General features: G+C 41.1%; 1 protein-coding gene across 1 annotated transcript in view; it reads right to left on the minus strand.

Annotated features, from left to right (window-relative positions):
- The window catches only part of adgra1b (adhesion G protein-coupled receptor A1b), a 180,037-nt gene extending 159,889 nt beyond the window's left edge, over positions 1-20,148 (minus strand). Inside the window, exon 1 of the mRNA XM_087850365.1 lies at positions 19,465-20,148. Within this exon, the coding sequence (XP_087706491.1) occupies positions 19,465-19,682 (218 nt within the window). The 5' untranslated portion in view covers positions 19,683-20,148. The remainder of the gene's footprint in view (positions 1-19,464) is intronic.
- Between the last annotated feature and the right edge of the window lie 6,967 nt (positions 20,149-27,115).

Below are 27,115 nucleotides of genomic sequence, written 5' to 3' on the forward strand. Positions count from 1 at the left end.
GCTAACTACTGCACCGCCACGCCACACCTAGGGTTTGCGTGTCAGTTCAGAAGCCTGGTGCCAATCAATCATATCCAACCACACAGACACAGTCAAAGGAGATTAAAGCTTTTATAAATGAGAAACTACTACTCACTACACTACTCACTGTCTATGTGAAGAGGATTGCTTGTAGCTAAAAACCAACGGAGAATTGTGATTTTATTTTGTAGTTTCAGATCACAGAGGTTGTTGACTTTCTCCTTTACTTTATATCTTTTAACCTCAGCACAAAAAACCGCAGTGATGCAAAAATGAAAGCACAAACAGAGCTCAAAGGAGAGACACTGTTTATTATGTAACAGTTACATAGCCTGTATTAAAAAGACGAAGGTAGCCACCATGTGATCATCCGTTAGTTTTGCTTCTGCGTTAGTATTTTGTGTCGTTTTGTGAGTTTGTTTAGTGGCTAAAGAGGCTTTTTGTTTTCAACAGATTGGTGGGTTCCTTGTTATTAGCTAATGCTAGCAAACTTGCTAACCAAGCTTCCATGAACAATATGAATGCATTAATTGCGTTACACATTATATGAATGCAAACAGCTGCTAATTAGTGTCAAGCGACAAAAAACTAAAAACTAAAAAAATGAAAGTAAAAATTTCAATAAATGTAATACATTTATTGAAATTAATACACGTAATTTTCTCATTCACATTTAATTAGAGTAATTAAAGGTAATAGTATTTATAGGGACTGTTGGGGTAAAAAAACAAAAAGGTATTTTCTCTGCCCTTACAGACACATGGATGCAGACGCAACTTTACACATAACTGTAGGAAGAGTCGAGGGGATGATGATATACGCAGCGCTTATTCTGCAGCCCAGACTCACATAATTTTAAATACAACTCCAATGGAGATTCAAGGTTTTATATCTGCTAAAATATTGATTTCTCCGGCCAGCTCTTAAATCGTCTGCTGCAGGGCTGCTCTCTCTCGCTCTGTGATGCTGTGGATACGTACATACCCATGTGATCTGCTGCCTTGAGCTCTCCTTTACATGTCGTGTATCTTCTTGTCAGCCAATGGCCACTTCACTCACTTACCCACACACACTCAGACAGGTAGACAGTGGCAGATTTGCACAAGGTCAGATCCTTTTATCACCTTCCACCACTACCTTCCCATCTTCTTCTAACACAATGGGCTGTGGGAATGATCACCCAGGTTTAAGGAGAGAGGGCCAATTAGAATGTGGTGTTGATTTCTTCTGTGACGACAGTGCTCTCGTTATGGCTACATGCTCATTTTTAACCCCAGGATCCCACAATGCATTGTGCTGAATGGGCAAATCGCTGGCCAAACTGCTCAGGGTGCAGAGTGTGCACAATGAAAATGTTCTTGTGAAGGCACAAACAGACATGCAAACTAGGCATGAACTCACAACAGGAAATACATATTTGGTCTTTTTGGTCATGAGAATAAACAATTCTATAAAGATTTCTCTCTGTTTTTGACAGAAAGGTTAAAAAATGATATTTGCACTTGCCATTTTTTGCACTTGCACTGGAGAATTGTCTCATTTAATTGAATAAGTTTGCTTCTGGGTGATATTTGGGGTAAGCACCTCTTTCTGCTCACAGTTGTCTTGGCAGGAAAAGCTAAATTGATGACAGGAAGTCCCCTCTCAGCAAAAGGCCAGGATGGACGCAAACTCGTGTCAGCAAATTTGTGTCAACATCTAAGCTTGTATTTATATTTGGGCCTCGCCCAATAGCAAACTTCCAAGGAGATCGTATCTCTATTACTTCCAAAATGACTTTTTTTTCGTTTTTGACAGAGAACTAGTGGGAAGATCAGGCGGGACAAAATCCGCAGAGCCAATACAAGAGACAAAGAATGCACAAAAAAGATAGAAATAATCGGGTGAGATAATAGACTTTTCACTAAGCCCCTCCATCCAGTTATTGCTGCTATGGCTGTCAAGTGTTCCATTGTTGCACAAAGCACTTTACGCACTGATACCACAGGCACATTTATCATTTGAAATTTGCAGTAATTCTTTAAACAATGATATGACAGCTGATTTCACATGGAAGTAAACAGTAGGCTTCTCATTTCCAGCCAACAAGTGAAAATCTATTTTATCTGCTGTACGAACGACTGTTGTTTGACAGTCCACTGAATTTAGTGTTAGAAGACTGAGGCCAAAGCTGCTCGTCACCCGCATGAAGTCATACTGTCACCAGCTGATGATCAGCGTCGGTATGGAATAAGGAGGACCGTGGGCATGTTTTGCATAGTAGAGATGGTTAACCGTAGTTTTATATGACATTTGTGCCAGTACCACTTTTTTCCATCTGCTATGTGCCACTGCTTGTGGGAGAATGAGCACACCTTGTCGGTGGTACAGAACAGAGCAGCATTAACATGACAGAAAAGACATTGATTGTGTCAGACATGGCAGAGGAGGAGAAGCTGGAATGGAGGTGGGCTGCTAACCTTGCTCAGCAATGTAAATAGCATGCCCTATATGAGATTTGCCAATCAGCTGTCAAATATCTGTCTGCACTGAAATCCCACCTGAACTAATTCCTCAATCATCAGTAAAAACGTAATTTAAACGTTACCCATGCCAAAAACGTCCTGTTTAGCTCACTTTTATTTTGTGCTATTTTATTTTTACAAAACTGTTTTTGTTTGTTTTTTACATCAAGTGTAGTCATTACTTGAGCCCTGTGTCTACTGTTTTGGGACACGGTGAAATTCAAAGGCTTGCGATTTATGTGGGCTTGGCAAAATCAGTCAATTAGAAAGTGTAGGGCCAAATTAACTCATGGGTTGAAGGGGAAAAAAGTTCTGTGGGTGATCAGCTCAACTAACAATGGGCTAATTTACTAAAAACCTAAATTCACAAATCAAAAACAAGCAGACTGGATAATGGACAAGGAGTCTAGTAATCAAAATAAAACAGTCTCCAGTAAAAGCAATGGCAATTTAGATCACTGAGAGCCAACTTAATGGTAATTTCGTGTCTTTTTTTTAATGCAAACTTCTCTGTTAGAAATTGCTGAGGGCTGCTTATGTTCTGGATAAATCAGAGGAGCACAGGGTTTGTGTAGAAAAAGGGCTGTTACAAACTATCCCATAGTGTAAATCTGAAATCTGCAACAGCTGATCTGTAGGATGTGTAGAATAACACAAAACATAATCTACCATTAAATACTTACCCATCTGTGCGTCGATGAACTTGCTGTTACTGTGTTATGTGCAATAATGCAAGCAATTCTCTCATTTTAGGAAGACTTTTATAAAACCCATTAGACATCAGAGATCAGTCTAGAAGTGTATGAGTGCCATTCATTTTTGCATTTTGACAGTCATTTCAATATGGTAATATATGCATTAAAAAAATCCCGAAAGGTGAAGATTTTATGATGTGCCATTTTCAAATGAAGGAATTTTCTCGATTAATTTTTCAACCATAACTGAATGTTACAAATAACAATTACAGTTCACAATTACAACTACTACTTACAGAAACTGTTAAAAAAAATGGATAATATGCTCACAGAAAATTACGTTAGTTTTTTTTTTACAGTGTAACTTTGAGCTATCCACTGTATACAAATTCGTTCTCACTCATTTTGAGTATATCAGCATTTCTAGGGGCGACTATCACAGCCACACCCAGTGCAAAATAACACATGATCTAAAGTTAAATGCATTAAATTTAGTGCAATTTGCAATGAATTGCTTTATCAGACCTTTCTGATTTTCCACTCTAAAACCGAAACTCCTACAAAGACCTGCACAACAAGCCCAGTCACGAAAATACCTGCACCCTGTGCACTTTAATACCAAAAGAGAGTAATTCATTGGTGCAGTAAATTTGTAAATTTGATCCTTTAAGCTGAGTCAGATTGGACGAGATTTATAGACCACCAAATGTGAGTAAGCAAGAGTTTGTATGGATTTCTATTGTTGTTGATCCAAACATCAGTATCCTGCTGCGTTTGTGTCAGTTGAAATTCGTCTTGACAAAAGCTCTCTGCATGCAGAAAATTGCAGCAGATACAAGCCAGCATGGAAGCAGCCGGACATGGTGAGAAACTCCTTGGAAAACCGAGCGGGTCAATATCACAATATTTCACACAGAGAATTACTGAAAGATAACCAAAGAGCTCAAACAGTTTGAAGGGCCAGGTGGAGTTGATTCTGGTATTTCCTGAGCTTTTTCTAAATCCTAGCACTATAAATTGTGCCAAAACTGCTGCGCTTCTTTTCTAAAGCCACATATGAACAATGTGGCAGGGTAAAGGTGGTCGAGCTGAGACACTCACTGCTGTCGCTGTGTTTTCTCCAGCGTCTCCCATTCTGTTCCTACACCTCCCTCTGCGGACGGACGTCCCACTCAGGGACAGGCAGCCACTGTTTGTGCAAACTCAAGCGTGTCCTGTGCTGTGTTATGCTGCATGTATGTGTGTGCGGTGCTGTGTGGATGTGCCTGCTTGCCGACCCCTGCATGCCTATCTCAGGCCTCTGCGCAACGTCCAGGAAATCACAGGAAAAACAGAATTGAACATTATGTAAACAGGCCATGACAAACTTGTGGAGGAGCCATCCAACTCTGTATTTACATTATCAATTATGTTCTCTGTGGATAAGCTGCTTTCAGCGAGGAGAAGTGATTCAGTATTGTCTCTGTGGGCTGCAGCAAATGGTCTATGTCATTGCTTACTGTGTTCCAGCGCCAACCACAGCCAGATGTGTATAGTTTATCTAGTAAATGCTGCATTTTCACAAAAGTCCCACATGGCACAGGGCATTCATTTGTGTGAATGTTGAGTTTGCGAGCGTAAAATTGGACGATTGAAGCACTGCAGAAGGTTAAACAGTTGATTAGTTAATTGATAGTAAATTTGTGTGACAGTATTTTGATAACTGATACACACTGGAGTCATTTTTCAAAATAAAATGCCAAGGTTTTGATGAGAAATATGAGAACTGAGTACTGTACGAAAGTCTTGAGCCACCCCCATTTTTTTATTTAAGTGGTCCTGAGTAATAGTTCTCAAGACTTTTAAGTGTTTGGACATAACCTGGGAATAATTCAAGAATAAAAAGACATCTGATTCAACAGATAAGCAAGTGTTGTGTCTACACATATCAGACAGGAAATCAGTTTTTAAATGTTTCTTTGGGCACTTATTAGCAGCCTGTTGCAAAAACACATCATTTGTTCCCATTAACACAGTTTAACAGGCATAAAATTGTTTTTGTTGTGTGTTGCTTTGTCTTTTCCCAACAAGGTGATTCCCAAAGAGCTATTAGCTGAAAACACATCTCAGCATGGTGTGCAATGAGCTCTTAAAAAATTTGAGGAACATGAACAAGTTGAGGATAAAAAGTGACATACCTGAAAAACTATGTACAGCTTAAGAACAGTATCTAAAAGTCATGTCATTGAGAAGTAAAAAAAAAAATCCAGCAAAGACCTGACACGGGACCTGAGAGACGTGTCTGGACCTTTAGTTGATCCATCTACTGTTTCTAAGCCTTATTAGAAATAGTCTCAGTGGAAGGATGGCTGCCAAAGAGCCATTATTAAGAACTGGAAACAGGGGTAAAAGGCAAAACTGATGACTGTCACCAGTATGTGTGGAGGACGCCAGCAGAGAGGTACGACAGTGCTTGTCTACAGTCATCTGTAAAACAAATTGAAGGCTCTGTCATTGTTTAGGACTGCATTTCATTCCAATGGTGTTTCTGGGATCTTGTCAAAATGTCAAAAGTGATGCGACTATAAACACAGAAAATTATAGTCTAATCTACCATGTAATAAATAATAATAATAAATGAAAACATTCTGGATGTTTTGTTTTTTTTATTATGGCTTAATTTTAAACGTGACAATGATTGTAAACACACTGCCTCTGTAAACGCAAACCTGACAGAAAAACACAAAGTAGAACACTAATCAATCAGATAACTGAGGCAGTTTAGGATCATTCTGATAGAGAACAGAAAAAAGGCAGCTAATATCTAAAGAAGAACTTTGAATGTCCTTCAAGGAGCCCGGAGAACTACTTCAAGAAATGACAAGAAAGCTGCCTAATGTCTGGACATGTTTCAATAAATAGCTGCACCTATTTCCCATTTCCTAGCCAAATATAAAGAAAATTCTTCCTTTAAACGGGAGCTCTTGCTCTTAATCTCCCTCCACACCACAGCTGGGATATTTCTGTGAGGCCCAACAAAGTCAGTGCTCTAGAAACCAGTCTGGCTGGAGCAAAGACATTCAGCTATATCATTATGGAGGAATAGAAACGAAAATAGCTCCCACGGAAGTAATCCAACACACCGATCATGAGGAGCAAAGGGAGTAAAGATCACAATCTAAACTATGGCAAACATTTAGATCTGCTGGCCTCGAGGATTCAAGCCACTTCTCTTCAAACAGCCAAACCCAGTGTTTTTTTAGAAGATCAAGTTACTAGACGGGGCTAACCAAAATAACATATTTCACATCTACTAACATTGACCTTGGATGGAAAATTGCTTTAGGAGCTACCAACAGATGTTCACATGGCCTCTAAATGATGGTGAAGGTCATCTGACTGAGACACAGTCCTTCCTTCACATTACTGAATCACAATTGTTCCACCGTTGCAGATCAGTTAGTCAGATTTGTTTACTTGTGTTTACAGAATGTTATAAAGTAAGGTGTTGTTCTGTGTTATTCTTGTGATTTGACTTAAATATGAAGCAATAAAGTTCTGTTTAGTTGAGTTCTTCAGTTGGGGAACTCCAAAAAAGTAAGTTCTTATCTTTATTATTATCTATTGCATGCAACTATATAGTTTTTCAGATGCCTCAGATGTTCTTCATTCTGATCAGAGTGAATCAGAGAGAAGAGTGCAGTCTTTGCTTACTTTCCTTTTTTGTGCAAAGTGCCCTATTTGCTGGGTTTGGACATACGCTCGCTATTGAACAGCACAGCAAGATTTCATCTTCTTGTTAGGGCAAAATATTGCATATCTCAAATTTGGAATTAACCTTTAGGAATGTCTTGTTGATTTTAATTATGTGACTTCATAATTTGATAAGTTGTCAGAACCAGCACAACAATAACCTCAGATTACGTCACCTCTAGTGTACTACCTTATAAACAGCTCTACACTCTGCACTGATGACTGCAGACGGATTCAGATTGACTGTTTGCAACATATCAGCAAACAGTCTGTGTTCATAAAGTAGATAGTCTGTCAGTCAGGTAATTGCAAACCTTTGCGTCTCAGAGTGACTTCAGTCAGTCTCGCTCAACCTCAGGACAACCAACTGATCACCACAAAAATTCAATTAAATTTTTTTTCGTATTCATAAGAAGCGTGACATTCTACTTTAACTTTAGTCTGATTGAGCCATCAAGGCGATTGGAGATCAGAGATTTGAGTTTATAATATTGTAGGCTAAGAATTCAAAAGTTCATTTACCGAATTATATATTAACCAGCAATGATATTTAGATACGAAAAAGGCCACATCACGAGAAATTACTTAAAGGAAAAGTTCAATAGAAAAAATAAGCATTTTTTAAAAGTTTGTTTTTTGTGATTACAGGCATTGCTAAATGCTGAAGCTACGTGACTGGAAGCCTAAGCAGTCTCTAACTATTAGGCTCACCACAGACATACACATATAGCATCCGTGACTTGTGTTGAGTGAGTGGAGAAAAATGTGAAGAAGCTGAGTGACAAACACATATGCAAGCACAGGGCTCCTACATGTGCACACAAATGGATACACTGACTCCCTGATTCGTGCACACACAGAGGCAGGCATACGCTCATAATCTAGCACACAGGGCTGATAAAAGCCTGCCAAGGCTCCTGTGAGACAAATAGAACAGCTAATACGATTCCCACTGGGATCACATATTGCAACAGAAGCAGCACACATCGGGGCTTTAATCACCTTGTTGTACAGTTAGTAAGAAAACGGGGTAAAGACAACATGCTTCTAAGCTGGCCTCCACTGCTCTCTCAAATTTATGGCCCTTTAAGTAACTTTAGTATTTACTCAGCGGCGTATGAAGGAGGCAGGGAGAGCAGCACAAAGAAGTATCCTTGGCAGACACTGTATTTGTCTTTACTTAATATTTTTTGGTAGTAGGTCTGGGTTTTGACACATTCTTGGTTTCAACATGCTACGGTAGGATTTACAGCGACTGCTCCAGTGGTCATGAACTCTCGATCATTGAATCATTATTGTCTAAAGCAGAACTGATCAGACCTGAACCACGTCAACTGAGGTCAGAGAGATTTTCAGGCAGCCAGTGTGAAGGCCAGCTTCTAAGTGATATATCTGTAGCCTCTGAAGAAACCTTGACAATATCATTGGCATTTGCTGGTAACTAGATTGAGTAATGGCTATTTATTAAGAAGACTGGCAGTTTCCTTAAAGAGCAGCCACCTCTGTGGCTGTAAAATGAAGCCAACATGGAAGTGGTAAAAACCACACTTGGGTGGTCACTTGAGACTGGCTCCAAAAGCATGTCAATTCTTATCGACTGATAAAAATGCCCACCGTAAGAACTTTAACGAACAGGAACAAAAATTTTTGGCCTCCATAGTTTCCCCCTTTAACACAGCTGTACAGATAGTGACTTTTTTATTTATTTATTCATTCATTTACACCCATTTAGATTTTAAGGACCAACGTTAGGTTTTCTTCAGATATGCTGACCACAGATGGGTGTACAATAGCTACCGTGACATCACTCACTGGTTTCTGAATTCTTGTTTTCAAGCCTTTATGACATTTGACAAGGTGGGGTGGGGGCAGACTGAGAAACTGCTTGATAACTGGCCAATGACTTTTGATTGACTGTGGCTAATCTCTCGTTTTAAAATATGGCATGACCAAGATTTGCAAAATAGATTTCCCAGCACCAGCTGAACACATGAACAGGAGTACCACAAACTTTGCAGATCACCTTAGAGACCAACATCCTGGTCTTTATGAAGAATTTTGTGTGGTCAGTAAAACCCCTATTTCAACAACATCTAAGTATTAAACAGCAAGAATGTTACTGTTTCACTTCTAGCAGTTACCCCTCATTAGCCAACTGTTGAGCTGTCATTAAAACAGCGGTTAGCAAGCTACTTCTAATAATACAATCATGTGGGAACTTGGTAGCAAATGGAATTTAACAGGCACAGTTATTAGAGTGTAAAAAGAGTTTTGCTTCCCTTAAAGACCCAAATTGAAGACATCTACCAGCACCTCGGCAGAAATGGTGGCAGCCTGCTTAATCATCAATGAAATATGGTGCCAGGTCTCCAGAAGCACTCGAAATGAACAGGGCTGTTACTGAATACATTTACATGAGCTAAAAAAAATAAAGAAGAATAAGAAATAAAAAGGCAGCACGGTGGCACAGTGGTTTGCACCATCAGACCGGTGTCTTTCTGTGTGGAATTTGCATTTTCTCCCTGTGTTTGCGTGGGTTCCCTCTGGGTACTCCGGCTTCCTCCCACCATCCAAAGACATGCAGTTTGTGGGAATAGGTTAATTGATTAATCTAAATTGCCCATAGGTGTGAATGTGAGCGCGAATGGTTGTCTGTCTCTGTGTGTTAGCCCTGCGACAGACTGGTGACCTGTCCAGGGTGTACCCCGCCTCTCACCCTGTGACAGCTGGGATAGGCTCCAGCGCCCCCCGCGACCCTGAAAAGGAGAAGCGGATGGATGGAAGAAATAAAGAGTACTTTCCTGGGTATTGATATCAAGTTTGAAATTCTAGCATGGTGACGACCTCACCCTCTAATTAGCAGGTAAAATTAGCTTTGAATTGAGCTTTACAGTTTATGAATGTAGCTTGCAAACCACACTCTAATCCAAATATGAGCATTAATCAACTTTTTATTAATTATTAAAATAGCAGCTAGCAAGTTGGGATGTGGGAGCGAGGAAGCAAATGTTAGTTCTGCCTAAAAACCAACAAATTCCTACAATAAGCTCCAACAAACAAACGTGGCAGTCCTGACGTCCCTGCAGCTACATCTTCTATATTCTGTTAATGTTTCCAATACGCAGCAGCTCAATGCCCATGTTGTTGTTCTTGAGCACACGGATAACATGAGGAAAGAGGTCCTTGGCAACAGCAAAGATAGAAGTGCTGGGGATCTAAAATATTGCACCCTCTGAAGCTTTGATGACTGATACTGGTGAGTGCACTAAAGCTGAACCTTTTCCTTTTTAAAAATCTTCCATATCAGTGGAGATAAGAATGAGAAAAGCCAGTAGAAAGAGACAGAGATTGGCATGACTCCTCACAGCATGAGATGGTAGATACACCATGTTTTATCGGGGTCATTTTGGTCACATCTCTTTAGATTAACATCCAGCTCTCTGTGGATCTGAATGTCATATCATTTAAGGCATTTAACACTCTGAATGTCTTGATCCGATGTGTTGTTCAATGAGTTAATGCACAGGAGTATATGGACAGGCTATGTGCGCAATGAAATATTCATGCAGAAGTACTCAGAACTCAGAGGAGGGTAGAGCACAAACAGCACCTCGGCAGACGAGAAAAGCCCCCAAGGAATAACAGCAAGGAAGAAAAGAGCTGGAGTGAATATAATGGGGGGTAAAGAATATACAGAATTATATTTATAGCAATTCTAAAAAATAAAATGCTCTGACATCCAGTATTTGTTCACAGTGACAATGCAGATCAATATAAACTTCTCAATCCTTTGATCATGCTAATCACAACCTGTCCATCTACAGCGAAGAAGCGCATTAATCTAAAATCCACCCGCTATTTTACGGCCACGCTTCCTCCAATGTTTCCCTGCCAGCACTTTGACTGACATGTTCTTGTAGTGGTTTGGAGGGAGCTACTGCCCTATCCTGATCACTTCCCTCTTGACACCACAAACATCCCTCCTGTCTTTCAACTGAAAGGATGATGATGGTGGCGAAGGTCCACAGAGGAGGATACTACAGATTTGGCTTTAGCCCAAACCAGATGCCCTCATTTTTCTCTCTGGCAAACTGGAGAACAACCAGGCTTTCAAGGAGCTTAGCGTCTGAGAACACGCACCAATTAAGTAGATCAATTTCAGCTGACACTTCTGTAAATCACAAACATTTTATTATAGTTGTGTTTTTTAAATTAAGATATTAAAAACAACATAATGCACTACTGCAATTATATTTGTTTATTATCGCTGAACTCTTAACTCTGGAAACTGCAACAAGGACAATACTGGGCTCCACACGAAAGAAGACAAAATAAACCATTTACTGTGTGATATGAGATGGATATTTAAAAAGGGATTTTTTTTGGCTGAAATGCCAGCATTTAATGTAACAAGTTGCCTTTTTCCCTGTTTGCAGATGTGGGTGAAAGACAATGACGCACTAAGGATGAAGGCCTGTTTATTTCCCCTTGAAAAGGGAAACGCATTTGTGGATTGAGCAACAGCGTTGAGTATGTGAGCTGTGTTCGTGAAAAACTTGTCAAATGTTCTCCGTCTTCTCTGGTGCCTTTTGTTGGATTGGATGACTGAAATCTGAAGAATTGAGACATATTGGCAATTTAACTATTTATTCATTTAACAAACAGATGCCTCAATAGCTCTGGAAGAACCATACAAAGCTTGGAGGATAGAGTTTGGTCCCAGACTGTGGAGATATTGGGTTTGCCAAAACTGCAGATTTGAATTTTGATGTCGTTTAACATTGACGTTGCTTCCAACGATAACAAGCCTTGTTTTTCCAGTGACATCACCATCACAATGCTGCCACCAAAAGCTATGCAGTAATCAACATGTTGATCCAACTGCAGTAGGCAGAATCTGGACTGATCACTGAACATATTTCTCCAAATGTTCAGGTTCCAATGCGCATGGTGCTGACACCAGCGCAAATGGGCCCGACGGTCAAGGGCAGCTGCAGCAGGCCTCTTGGCAACCCTTTGAGACCACAGATTGGCTACGTGCACTCTGTTCTGTATTGTCTGGGTAAAAAGCTGTCGGCCATATTGTCCTGCAAACCTTGTCTGCAAATCTGTAGAAGACTGCCTACAGTTCCTAAGTTCTGACAGGGTGAGGAAACAGTCTTCTTGTAGCATCATCTTCTTGAGACGCCAACTTCGCAGCCTGTATCTGGCATGTTATAGTCCCCTGTTATATGGAATTTGGCCTTCAGTTTGGAGATGATATAAGGGCTCACTAAAAATAATCCTGTAACTTGCTTTTGTGAAACATCAGCCAAAAGTTGACCTATCCAGATCAGTCCAACATGGTGTGTTTGGAGCAGACACCAACTGATGCTATAGCAGGGTCCATGCTCACCAGTGCTGCCATTAAGGCACCAAACCTGACTGCAGTTGAGGTATCAGAAGCTCAAAACAAGAGTTGATAGAAGAATAAGCTGTTTGGCACTGACATTGCTTTTTCAGTGGTTTTTCATAGATGTAACCCACAAACTCAATTCTGCAGCTCAACCCACAAACACATTTTTCTTACAGATGTGGCACCATTTAAAGGACAACAAAGAGGCTTTTATTTGATTGGCAAACTGACTAAAAATATAACATTCAGAATTTTGCACATATTAATTTCATTTAAAAAAAGTGTCTTACAGTTTTCTTGAACATGGCATTGTTTAAGTTCTTTGGTTTATTTTAAGTTTAAGTTGTGTTTAAGTTTTTTGGTTTATTTCTATAACATTGGATCAGACTGGGGCTGGGGTGCATCTTCATCACTTTCTACCATGTAGAAGACAGAAACATTGTTTTGAGGAACACTTGAATGTATTTCATTTCAAACACTTTGAGTATTAACATTATGTTACAGGTTGAAAACCAACCTGTTGGGTGAACTACATGCTAATTCTAATAAAGCAACAGAGTGTGGATTTCTGATTTTTCATGAGTACTGAAATCAAGGTATGGGCAATATTCTGTCTCTACTATTACTATGTGCTGCAAGCAGTACTGACAGCTTTGTCAACTGTGAAATGTGCTTGAGTGTACAAACTGACTCATTGTTAACATGCACTTTGCTTAATTCGCCGTGGAGAAAACATCGTGCTCAAACTGTGGAACAAGTATTTTATTCCCCTGAATGAAGAAATACAGCCTGTACAGTAACATGACCGTAAATAATACTGCTCCTTCTTTTATTTATCCTTTGCTTATTGGTTTATTTGAAGAGTTTCAGTCAGGTTTCAGAGTTCAGAGTTCATCACAGCACAGAAACAGCTTTAGTGAAGGTTACAAATGATCTTCTTATGGCCTCTGACAGTGGACTCATCTCTGTGCTTGTCCTTCTTGACCTTAGTGCAGCATTCGATACTGTTGACCATAATATCCTGTTAGAGCGATTAGAACATGCTGTAGGTATTACAGGTATTGCACTGCAGTGGTTTGTATCATATCTATCTAATAGACTCCAATTTGTGCATGTAAATGGAGAGTCCTCTTCACACACTGAGGTTAATTATGGAGTTCCACAGGGTTCAGTGCTAGGACCAATTCTGTTTACATTATACATGCTTCCCCTAGGCAGCATCATTAGAAGACATAGCATACATTTTCACTGCTATGCAGATGACACCCAGCTCTATCTGTCCATAAAGCCAGATAACACACACCAATTAGTTAAACTGCAGGAATGTCTTAAAGACATAAAGACTTGGATGGCCACTAACTTTCTGCTTCTTAACTCAGATAAAACTGAGGTCATTGTTCTCGGCGCTGAAAAGCTTAGAAATATGGTATCTAACCAGATTCTTACTCTGGATGGCATTACCTTGGCCTCCAGTAACACTGTGAGGAACCTTGGAGTCATTTTTGACCAGGATATGTCCTTCAACGCACATATTAAACAAATATGTAAGACTGCGTTCTTCCATTTGCGCAACATCTCTAAAATTAGAAATATCCTGTCTCAGAGTGACGCTGAAAAACTAGTTCATGCATTTATTACTTCCAGGCTGGACTACTGCAATTCATTATTATCAGGATGTCCAAAAAACTCACTGAAAAGCCTTCAGTTAATCCAAAATGCTGCAGCAAGAGTACTGACAGGGACTAGAAAGAGAGAGCATATTTCTCCTGTTTTGGCTTCCCTTCATTGGCTTCCTGTTAAATACAGAATTGAATTCAAAATCCTGCTCCTCACATACAAGGTCTTAAATAATCAGGCCCCATCCTATCTTAATGACCTTGTAGTACCATATCACCCTATTAGAGCACTTCGCTCCCACTCTGCAGGCCTACTTGTTGTTCCTAGAGTATTTAAAAGTAGAATGGGAGGGAGAGCCTTCAGTTTTCAGGCCCCTCTTCTGTGGAACCAGCTTCCAGTTTGGATTCGGGAGACAGACACTATCTCTACTTTTAAGATTAGGCTTAAAACTTTCCTTTTTGCTAAAGCATATAGTTAGGGCTGGACCAGGTGACCCTGAATCCTCCCTTAGTTATGCTGCAATAGATGTAGGCTGCCGGGGGATTCCCATGATGCATTGAGTTTTTCCTTTCCAGTCACCTTTCTCACTCACTATGTGTTAATAGACCTCTCTGTATTGAATCATATCTGTTATTAATCTCTGTCTCTCTTCCACAGCATGTCTTTTATCCTGTCTTCCTTCTCTCACCCCAACCGGTCGCAGCAGATGGCCGCCCCTCCCTGAGCCTGGTTCTGCCGGAGGTTTCTTCCTGTTAAAAGGGAGTTTTTCCTTCCCACTGTCGCCAAAGTGCTTGCTCATAGGGGGTCATATGATTGTTGGGCTTTTCTCTGTATCTATGAAGCGCCTTGAGGCGACATTTGTTGTGATTTGGCGCTATATAAATAAAATTGAATTGAATTGAATTTGCACACAAGAGTCATACATTTTAGTTGGCTGTTTTGCCATTCTTACCTATGGAACTTTTTTATGCTGTGTTATGGAATATATATTTAAATGATAGTTAAAGCTAATGAATCAGACGGCACGTTTTTTTCTCTATATTCAGTCTAATGATGCTGGCCAGTGTCAAATACTGGATCAGGGCAACCCTTGACACCTTAAACCATTCTTTACAACTTGTTAATGCATTTTTGGCTTTGGAAAGAAGGGGAATATTTTAAACTATTTATTTTGAGCCAGTGACACCTTCCAGAAGTAGACCCCAACCAGTTTATTAGTGATCTGATATTAGTGGGTATTGGCTAACTATTTGTTTATCTAATGTAAACACAACAACCTGCTGTAATCTGTTTATTTTTCGTATGTTGGAATATTTCATTTTTATCTTCCTCCAAACACCCCCATCTGATCACAGCAGACGGCTCCCCCTCCCTGAGGTGGTTCTGCCGCATAGTTCTTCAAGTTTAAAAGGGAGTTTTTCCTTCCCACTGTCACTGTGATTGGAGTAGCTTGATTGTAAGGGTTTTCTCTGTATTATTGTAGAGTATCTACCTTACAATATAAAGCACCTTGAGGTTGTGATTTGATGCTATTTAAATGAAACAATTGAATTGAATTGACCAATTATTGGTAATGGTATCAGTCTTAAAAGTCCTTTATTGGTTGGGCTCTAGATCCATGCATACCACTCTAACACGTGTAGAAACTGCAGCCTGACTTGCCTGTTTTGTACTATGTTAACACACAGGACCACAGGAGAAAGTGTGGTTGTAGAACAGTCAGCTGAAAAATATGTGAAACTCAGTTTAAGCTTCCACAAGTTGAGCTACTCTCAGCAGGTAATATATGAGTATTCAAACAATATGCAAATAGTACACGACCCGGGTCAGGCTGCAACAAAGCAACTCAGCAAGAGAGAGAAAAGCAGCAGTACAAACATTGTAATGTTTATTAAAAGTTGTCAGTTCTGCTAGTGCACTGTATGTGCAGTATGTCTTTGGGTGTAGATTCCAGCAGAGCAGAGACTCACAAGCTCACTTACAGTAAGCTGTGAGTGTGGAGTGTGCAAGCACCTCCACATCCCAACTGTTTGCAGTGGTCGCATCTCCTCAGTATCACTCTCATCATCAGTCTCAGCCCTCAGGTGATTTTCTACCAAACACTTGACATCCTCACTTTCCCAGCATCCTCTCTGTCACTCCTTTAAGTCCTTTAACTGCTTTTTTTTTTACTCTGAATCTCCCATCTCCCCCTACCACAACCATCCGTGCATCTCTTCCACAATCTATTCCTCCTATTTCTGAGAGGAGCGAGGCGTGGTCCTGCTGGACCACTGCCTAAGACAAGTGTCAGCGACGATCTCAGCCGCTACTCTCTGCAGTGAAACGGCGCACCGCTGAAACGATTACACCAGATAGGTCCCAAGGTCAACAGAGCTGTCAGGACAAGCTCTAAACTCTTCAACTCCAACCCCTCCCCATGGACGATAAGGAAAAACAGGCGGAGGTGTTAATCGAGGGCGCTGTGCGGCTCACAGACTTACTGACACGCTCTCTCATACAGTTCATTTTCATCTCTCTCGTTTATGCAAATGTTCTTTCATTTGCTCGTTAAGTTGTTTTTCTTTGGCAGTCGCAGGGCGCCGCATTATTGCAGGGCTTGTTCCTCATAAACATTTTATAGATACAATACTGAAACGCAAAAAAGAAAACCAACAAAGCACAATCTGTGCCTCTAATCAGAAGTGGCGCTCGGATCTGGGCTAGTACACTTGAACGTGACATACTGCGCTCAGGTTGTCATTGAGGAAATGGCTCAACAAGGGGTTCATTGTCTATGTAGGTGGTGAGATCAGGAGAAAATAAAGAGAGCATGCCGAAGGACATTTGGGAAATTTGCTGACAGTTTATGGGGTGGGGGCGGTTGGTATGTACATGCTTCCCCTGATATATGTTTATTTGTACAGCACATCTAAACAAAAGAGCACACAGGGGAGGTCACTTTAGCCTGACAAAGGTCACATTTCCTAACGCAGGAAAACTGCTTCCTGGCCGGTAAGAGCTCTGCTGTAAGATGGAGTTCACCAAGGAATAGTGCTGGGTGAGGTGTAGAATTACTTGTACATGTCGGCTAACAGCACAGCTCACACACTACCTCGAATTTCTCAGGCAAACTCGGAAAGAAGGAGACGCTTCGACCTGCGTCGCTGTAGTTTGATGCTTACTTACTGTGTACTGTGAAGGTTAACCTTACTTTATCTTTCTGTGTAGACCGCTTAGAAAAAAATCAAACCTCGTTAGTACCTGTGAAACCTTAAAAACGCCTCCACTTTTACTAACGCCGAGGATAAAAGAAAGCTTTTTAACCATTCCCCACTTAAAAGAAACAAAAGCAGCTCTGCCTGCGCGGAAACAAACACCAATCCAGATAAACTGCTGTAAGCAAAGTGCTGCCATTAATCAACTATGCTTGTGGTTCGGAATGAGTAGTCGCCTGTAACTTGTCAAGGGCCTTTACATTAAGTATTTGCTTTTACACTCCAAAGGCAGACCTCGAGTTTCCGTGAATAAAGCAGTCTATTAATCTTGCCGTCAATCTGTGCACCTGCAGAGAGAGACGGGGAGAGGGAGCAGGTGGGGGGGGGGGGGGGGGGGGGGGGGGGAGTTATCAACCCCTCAAGTGTTTGAAGTGCTATTTCATCCACAAGAGAGACACAGATGAATACTAAGAGAGGTTTCTCCAAGAGGGTGTGGAAGAGCAAAATCTATGGATGTTTGAATGACTTTCAATACAGTAAAGGTAACTGCACCTCTAAACAGCACCGAGGGTAGGGACAACGATTTATGCAGATGTGAGCAATGGATGAGGTCTGACTGTCACTAACAGGGGGAAGGTAGATCTCAAAGTGGGTCCAGAAACACACTAAGGAAAAGATTTTTCAAACTATTATTTGAATTAGTGATCTAGTAATAAGAGCAGGATTTTACAAGGACTAGCTTCTGCTCTCTCCCTTTTGAAATTACAGACAGCATGTAGACAAACAGTGATCACTCTTCATTACAGCATACTAAACACCCCCGTCAGTGCAGGAACAGGAAGAGAAGTAAATGCCTCCTGCATACTCTGCCAATGCATGAGACTGTAATGTAAAACTGTCATTCATCAGAGCAGAGTTCAGGATGGATTAATTCCCAGTAACCCACCAGAAAACATCCTGAGAATGCCGACAGACTGAGTTGCACCAAATAAACAGAATGAATTACAGAACTTATTGAACCTAGAGCATCTCATCTGGACCATGTTTTGTGATATGGTTTGTGATTGTCATTCCTTCTATTGATATGTGTGTATGTGCAACCCATTTCTTGCATTTCTTTGTACATATTATCTCTCCTTTCTTCACCTGCTGATCTTTTGGGAAATGTGAGACTAACACATTAAAAACTGTTAAAAGGGTTAGAATTGCTATTTAAAAAATTTAATTAAAAAAATGCTGCTAAATTTTAAAATTAATCCATCCAAATAATAGACTGATCATCAGAGTTAACAATGATCTCATTTCACCAATCGATCAGTCTTTGACCAGTTTTTCCAGTTATAAAATCTCTTTATTATTTAATTAATTATGATGTGCTAACTAATGGCCTCATTTCTTTAACCATAAGCAATAAGAGTAAATCAAACTGAAAAGGCGGTATATAATAAAATCCTGATTTTATTTTTTTAAACGGAGGAGTGTAAACAGATTTCTGTATATTTAACAGCTGAATGCCAGTATAAGCCGTATAAACCTATAATAGTATCTTACTTTTGGCGCTCCCCTATAATACTGTTCTAATCACAGAAATCAGTTACAGTGTGGAAAACAGAATATGATAACAAAGAGATTCTTTAAATTGCAAGTTACTACAAGGTTAATTCAAGGTTTGGCAGATAAAGAAGAATAGTAGGTACACTATATTATACATTATTATTTACTTATTATACGTCATGTCTATGATGTGGGGATTACCTCAGCGACTTTGCTAGCACTCTGATTTTGAAATGGAACCAATCTGATGTGTAACTTTTTTTTTAAATCATTTTGTTAGAAGAGTGCATCTTGGGTAAGTTTAGTGACCTTTCAGTGGCATTAATGCAGTGGGGCTGGTGGGCGGGGGCAGTAATGGTAATAATGTAATAAGGTTGCAGAAAGGCTGGCTGCCAACCACATATTTCACAACATATTTATGGTAACAGGACAAGGTAACATTATTCTTTGATGTGTACTATTCTTCTGCAACTCGATAAATGACTTACTGGTAAATTATGTCAAAGTTGTTTAACTGTGTGGAATCAATTTATAACACTTAACACTCTTGTGCATGCAGCCAGACGCCCAAACGGGGCCCGGGGACCCCGTAGATGAATTGGAAAATTGAGGAAACAAAATTATCTTTGCACTTTTCCCACACTGTTTTCTTCCTGATAATCCGTTATATGTTGAGTCTCACAAACACACACTACCTCGTGTGTGCGCTTTATATTAGTGACGTGAAAGTCTTGACTGCTCCTACTTACAGCGAAACGGTCCTGTTGGGTAAGAAGCTGGGCTGTAAGGTGTCCATCAGATCCACGTCGTCGCACACAACTTTGATTCGGACCTGTTGCCTGCTCAACTCCTTGGACCTCTCAACGGAGCAGTGACAGCTGTCAATGATCAGATCCGGGCAGTTTCTATTGCTCAGGCTCGACTTGCACAGCAGGACTATTACGCACAATAAAGTCAGCGCCCTCATTGTGGACTGAGATAAGTTAAAATATAAAAAGAAGAAAGGAAAAAAAAGGAAAGAAACACGCTATTTTCAAGTGATGTCGTCCCAGCTTCTGTGACAAACGGGGACCATTTCACATTGACTCCCGTTACATTAAAGTTTCCTCCGTTCCTGAGCCGAAATCCAGATCCCAAATCCCGCTCGTCACCTGCTGCGCTGTAATGAGCTGAATACTTTCGCTGTTTTATTGCTTTTAAACCAGGATTAAAGTTAAACATCGCGGATATTAAATGCTGACATTTCTGAACAGCAGTCTTACAAGCCGGCTTCTGTCATGTGCTCTGGAGAAAACTTCCAAAAGTGCGTTTTCAAAGTCAAACTTTTTGGCGACACTACCTTTCGCGCTGGCAGCATGGAGAATTCAAGAAATATTCCCTTCATGATCCATTTAAAGTGCTTCTGTTTGAACCGCTGCATGCCGTGTTGTCATTCTTTGTCATCACGCAGTTTATGCGCCCTTGGACTTGTTGCGCATGTAGTGTCCCGAAAGTCCCTCCCCGTCCAGTCCTTACAGGCGTCGGTGTGGGCTCGTAAACTTCTCATTGCTACAAGAGGCCGTTAGATAACGTCCTGAAAAAGACTTTCGGCTTCTCTTTCTTTCGGATTGCGCTTACTGAAAGCAACAGGGGGGAGAAGCCCATCCTCTCATCCAAATAATAATCAATGAGTGGGATCACAGATGGGCTAAATTAAACTATTTTCTCGTCTTTGCCACCTCAGAGAGTCCCCGGAGGTCCTCTAGACCCATGATTTCTCAAACACAAACATTTACACTGCCTGATGAAAAGTGCTGCTGTTTGTTTTAGTCTCTTCAGTCACTCAGGGACGAAGGAACCGGTTTGTATCCAATTCCCGTGACCTGTACACAAACTGAAAATGAGCCACAGCGCTGGTGAAACACACATTTTCAGGGAGAAAATGTCTTGAATTGTGATCTTGGGAAACATGATGTTCTACTATTTTACATGCCCCCTAAACGAAAGTAGAATCTTGTTTTTTAACTCATTAGTTTCCATATTGCTCTGCTTTGATTTGCTGCAGTGAGAGGCTGCTGCAGATGTTGGCATTTTACGAGCAGAGGACACACTTGTAAACCTGGAGTTCATTTCACTGATGGCAATAAATTAAGAATATGAGCTGGAGGTTGACACAGTAACGCATTGTTGGCCTCATGAAGATGATTAATGAGTAAACACAGAAAAGACTACTTCAAATGTCTTTATGTTTTAGGATTTAGAGGTACTTAAAAGAGAGTGTGAACTGGGGCATTTCTTTGAAATTAGATTAACTTCGATGAGCTTGGATGAATTCTAGTTTGTTTGTTTTTTTATTCCATCCAACATGTCATCTGATTCCTCTTGAGACAGAAAGCAAACGATGTGGACCAATATCTGTCCTATAATGTGCACTTATTCTTATCAAGCAATAGTGACTTTGTACAGCCCACACGATGTATCCAGTGACATCAATCTCGTCTCTTTCTGGGGCATAATCTGTACAGAGGGCTTGGCCCCAGGGGGACAGAAGCTGAGACAGCTGGCTAGTTAGGTTCCCCGGGGCCAGGGTGAGGTGCTTCCCCTGTGTGTTTGTGTGTCCATGTGCATTGCACCCTGGGCCAAAATCCTCCCTCATTATCCACATTGTCTCCGGCACAGGCCCGAGAGCACAAAGGAGGGTTTGAAGCCGCTCCCACTGACCCTGCAAGCAGCCCGTGTTTCCTATTCTTCCGTTTTGACAGGCAAACATGGACTCTCTTTTTCTCCATAAGAGCATGCTATACTGAGAAAGACACAACCCTCCCTTCTCTGTTTATCCACATATGGAGGCCCTTGTGCTCCCACGACACCGCCTCAGACTGTCAGTCACATCTGTTTACACAGATGTATATTTACCTCGTACCTCTAAGTGCAGAGGAGAATCTTACCCACCAGCTGACCTCTGGGGAAGCCAAAGAAAAGTCACTTGATGTAGCAGACATCAACATTTGAAGTGATCCATCTTTAATAGACCCTAAGGAAACCTTTCCTTGGATGCAAGCCACGACTGTTCACTGAGCTACTTGTATGTTCTTAATGGAAAACAGATCCATGTACTCGAGTGTGTTCTATAAAGGTTTTCCTGTCTGGCAGCGGCTATATTTTCACACCAACAGCCTGTTTTGAATGGCACAAACAACTTTAATTGAAACTATGAAATCCCGCTGAACATTATTGTTAAAATAGTGCTGCAGTATTAACTCATAATAAAACCTCATTGGTGCACAATGAAGGGATGGAGTCAGTCCTGGTCAAGCAACGCAAACGTGTCTGTCTGCAGAGCATGTTCTTGTGTTTTCCCTCGTGCACATTAGTGTTCACAGATCTCCATTATTACTCTGTGACAGAGATGAATAGACCCTGGCTGCAAGCGATCACAGTCCTCACTAAATATTTACCTGCTGAACTTGAAGAGGCCAGGGTACAGCAGGATGAGAGTCACTCATTATTAGTCCATGACTTTTCGGATAAAGGCTCGAGGTGTTCAAACTTGTTCCGTTAATATGGAATATTGCACTTAAAAAAATTGTTGTTTTAGCTTTAAGCAAATGTGACAGGTGGTTTCTAGTTTCATAATCGTTAACACTGGTGTTATCTGAAGGGTGTGAAAGAGTAATAAAAAAGTACCATAAAGCCCCATCTGTGTTTTGGCTGGAAGTAAGACAGCGGCGGTTGAAATGATCCCTGAATTAAACATACAGGTGAATTTAAAGCGAATGCTCTTTGGGTATGTGAAAAGCAGTCATGTAATATTTATATGACTTAGAAAATAAAATTGTGGGGCCTGCATTAAGGGCAATACCCAGAAAAGTCGTGGAATCATAAGTCTGCACTTGAGTCAAGTCCAACAAACTGTCAAACAAAAGTTATATAAACTATAAGATTCTCATTTACTGAATTGTTTTGTTTAATTTCTCAGTCTCACAGACAAGGAAACCAGTTTGCAACCGGGCAGCAACCTCACAAGGGAAAAATGCATGTCCCGAACCAGTTGGTAAGTGGAGGTGAAATCAGCCATAAAGAGAGTGGTGCACCAAAACTTTGGTCAAAACTCAGTTTCTCCACCTTCTGGACACACACAAGCACACAAAACCTATTTATATTATATTTGAAGCATTTTAAAGGGTTCAAATTTAAAACTACAATAATTGGTATTTGTGAATGCGCAGTGGGACGGACTATTGCATCTGACTGAAAAGAGTGGAACAAAGATGTATTAATCAGTTGTACAGCCACACTTGCCTCAATGAAAAACAAAGCCTCAAACTTTCCTGGAAAGAGTTTGGCTCAAAGTCTTAGCCAGGTGACGGACTGGAGACCTGTCCAGGGTGTACCCTGCCTCGAGAGCGGTGACAGGTTCCAGCCCCACTAACAGCCCTAAATTGGATAAGAAAATGAAAGTGTACAGATGGACTGATGTCACCAGGACTTAAAAATGAGGCTTAAAAAGCTCTTTTTTGGGGGCAGGATTCTTTTTTGCTTTTGTTTATAGGTCAGTCCAGAGTGCCGAGATGATCGACGTTAGTTCAGCCAAAAAAAGGAAAAAGATCAACACAACTCAGCTGTAAACATGGATGAGTGGAACAACATAATTGGGTCTTTGAAGGCATTAGGTGGACAACTGCAATTTGTGCCTTTATGTAGTTCTCTAATCCTAATATCCTATTCCTTAAGAATACTTCCATAAAAATAACAAGACAGAACCTGTGTCCCCACTAATCCTCTGTATTTATTACAAATATGTGTCTTTATGTGTAATGTATTTAATATAGATGTCTTTTGCATGCGTAATCCATTCATTTAAAAGCAAAATTAGTGCATATTGCTGTCCATTATTACTGATTAGAAACTTGTTCTAAAGAACTGTGGCAGGTTCATTTCCAAATCCCAAGAGGTCATGAGTCTGTCACTCAAATATGAGCTGTCCACACATCTATTCAGCATAAACAAGCAATCTTTTTTTTTCCCTACCATATTCCCATGTGCTTGTGGGAGTCTGAGAAAATGCGAGTGGGCACTAGGCACCTGTGACATGTATTGTTGTGACACAACTAACACCAACATGAGCCCATGGCTTTTAACCAGCTTAAAGCCCAGAGGATTTTAGTCAACAAAAGTCAAGTCGAATCAAGTCATACATGGATTTTCTTTAGAGTGCTTCATCATATGAGTGAGAACAAAGGAGAAGAAAAGGCAGCACTTAGAGACAAGAGTGGCACACATCTACGCTGATACGTGGATGCAATTTTGTTTTATTTTATTTTATTTATGTAGTGCACAAAACACAACAACAGTCACCTCAAGGTGCTTTGTATCATAAGGTAAGACCCTACAATAATGCAAAGAAAACCCCAACAAACAGACAACCCCCACAAGGAAGAAATTGGCAACAGTGGCAAGAAAAAGCTTCCTTTTAACAGGAAGAAACCTCCAGCAGAACCAACCCAGGGGCAGACATCTGCTGTGATGGATTAGAGATGAAGGGAGGGAAACGGGACATAAGGACACAGAGTTGAATTGTAATTCAAAGCAGAGAGCATGAAATACAAAACAGTTGAAAATCTAATAACATGTTATACACCAAACAATCTGGTTTCCCTTCTCGGTTAAACAGGGTCTTGGGATGAATTTACCAGCAATAAACTGAGACTCACTATAATAAGGTGCCAAGAGGATTTGGGAAACCAGGGCTACTTTTAAACTTGAGAACGGACGACGCTGCGGTGCGAGCTGGCATGTCGGCGCTTCTGCAGCGACTGGGTGGACCCACTGACCACCAACCACCGCGGCACGGCGCAAAGACTTGAGTAAAAGTTTGGAGCGTGTATAATGACCTAAACAGAGATGTCTAGAATGAATCTTTGGAGGCCCTTTTATGAGAGTGCTGATTTGTTATTGCCTCCGCAGCTTTCTCTCACTCTCCGTCACCCGAGAATACAAGCAGAGCGCCACAAACCAGATGCCAGCAATGAGCTTGAGCTCCAGTCGTTTTCACCTCATTTACAAACAGGGCACGTGACAGCTTTCGCAATGATATTGTTTTCAAGGGAGGCTGCGGACAATAAGTCGAGTATATTCATTTGTAATCACTCTTTCCCCCGAAGTCTCATAAAAATCTCGGCACATAAACTCCTCTCTTGTTTTCACATCTCAATACGGTCATCATGAAATTTCATCAGCCTGCTCATTTGTCATCATTAGCGCTGATGGAGGTCGCTCTGCTCCCGTCTGTCGATCCACAACAATAAGTCAGAGACAAATAAAAGCTGCACAGGCCTGACGTACCGCCGCTTTTATTTTGTTGCTTTGACAAGCAGCATTGGCGGAGAGACGCGGTCCGACTCTGTCTGCGATGCAGCGCTGAACTCGGCCTTATAAGTATTCTAGCCTCTCTCCATAATCCCAGCTGCGTGAGCGGGGGACCCAATGAGAGGATGAGGTATCCTGGGAACATTTCCTGACAGAAAAAGAGAAAAAAAGGAAGGGAAGGGCAGAGAAATAAAAGAAACACAAGTAATTTTTAACTGCATTCTCAGTCTTAAAACAAGTCATGTAAATAACAAAATATTGAAAACAATCTACCAGCAGGGTGCATAAAATTCACTTGCTCCTTTAAGCTCCTCTCTGTCCCTCCTTAAAAAAAAGACAAGCGATATTTCAAAACATCACGCTGATCCTTTGGTATAAAGATACTCCTTCCTGTGGCTTTTCCAATTGTTTTTAAAACATTTGAGAAAAACAGATTTATTTCTATTGACATTTTTCACAGCAGTGCGAAATGAAAACATTTCCCTGCTGCCCTTTACATGTAATCTGACCTATTGGGCTGTACTGTCTATTTCGCAGAGCTGGGAAAGGCCAGGATATGTACATGTGCACACACGCATAGAAAGAAAAAATATATAGGTATGAATAGTGCGATCCAATTATGGGCATGAGAATTAGATAGCAATACTGGGCCCTCTTGGGGAAATTGGGTGAGGAGGAAGACGTGATCTTCACCAAAATGGATTTGTTGTTAGCAAAAGTTGCATAACCTGACTGGGTTTAACACACTGGTTCTCAGGTTGTCCTCTATTTATAGTACAAACAATGAATAGGAAAGAGAAAAGCAGTAACGCATTGTGAATCAGAGAGAATCTATTTCAGATTTGAATTTCAAACAAGGATGCTTTGTGCGATGGCGTGAATCTAAAAACAGCCCTGAGGGGAGTCTTGCATTTGAACCCTGACCTCAGTGGCTGTAAACTTTGAATAGCAAGGGGCAACAAGCAGGGCTCCCATATCCTGCCCTATCATGGCCCTTTCTGTAAGCATAATTGCTACTTGTTCTCGGTAGTGAGATAGGTCATCGCGGAGTCAGAGCCGAAGCTCTCCCACGGCAGATATTTCACGCCTGTCGGTGGATGTCTCTTTATCTCGTTTCCTCCTCTTCTATTAAAAAGACACGCTTTGGCTCTGCTGCGGAGACGTCTTCTTCATCGGCGCTGAGAGGGGCTTACAGCTGGGCACTTTGGCACAAGTGTATCAAGGCCCGGCTTCCATCTCCGTCGCAGGACGGCGCGCACTCAGTAAGTGCTTCTATTTTTTAACCAGCCCTAATTCATTGCAAATCCACTCATCCTTGACACGGCCTTCATACGAAAAACATCTCTTTTCTGTTTCCCACCCGCATCAAAACGGATGGATAGGAGGAAATCAAGACAGCATATGCTGCTAACCAAAAAAAAAAAAAAACACCCTCCAGTTAAGCCCTCCCTCAACAAGGGGATGGTTTGCCAAGAGGGAGAATAGATGGGCTTTTTAGTGACACATTCTTACTGGCATTTCATGGTCAGGATCTGCCGGCGGCCTCAGCCCATCCTCCCCCTCTCCTCCTCACCTGCGTCCAACTTCTTCGGTGCTTTCACACTTTTTTGTGAACCGCTCAGTTTGCCATCCAAACCGGAACCCTGAGCTCAAAATGCTCTCTAATTGGTCAAAACCTCTGATTTGGCTCTTGTGGCTTAGCCTCCCCACAGAATGTTCCACCAGCTCTCTGCCACAGCAAAGACTTGGGAGGAAGCGGCGGCCCTGTGGGCACGAGGAGGAGGGGCACGGCTGGCATCACCGGGAGAAAAAGAAAAACATACATGGAGCATTCCCAGAAGAACTTAAACAGCAGATAGCCTTGAACAGCTGAGCTCATTAAATCTGAGGGCTCCCACGAGAAAAGGCGAGATATTCTTTGCAGAGAGCGAGCGTACGGGCTGGTTGAAAAGCAGGAAGCTTTCATACCTCCAGTTTTTTTTCCATCTTTTGGTGCCTTTGTTTTTTCTCTTGGTGGGTTTGTACACAAACCCCCAACGCAAATATCCAAAC

This window comes from Neolamprologus brichardi, chromosome 13 (genome assembly GCF_056152115.1).
Source record: "Neolamprologus brichardi isolate AB-2024 chromosome 13, ASM5615211v1, whole genome shotgun sequence".
Lineage (NCBI taxonomy): Eukaryota > Metazoa > Chordata > Actinopteri > Cichliformes > Cichlidae > Neolamprologus > Neolamprologus brichardi.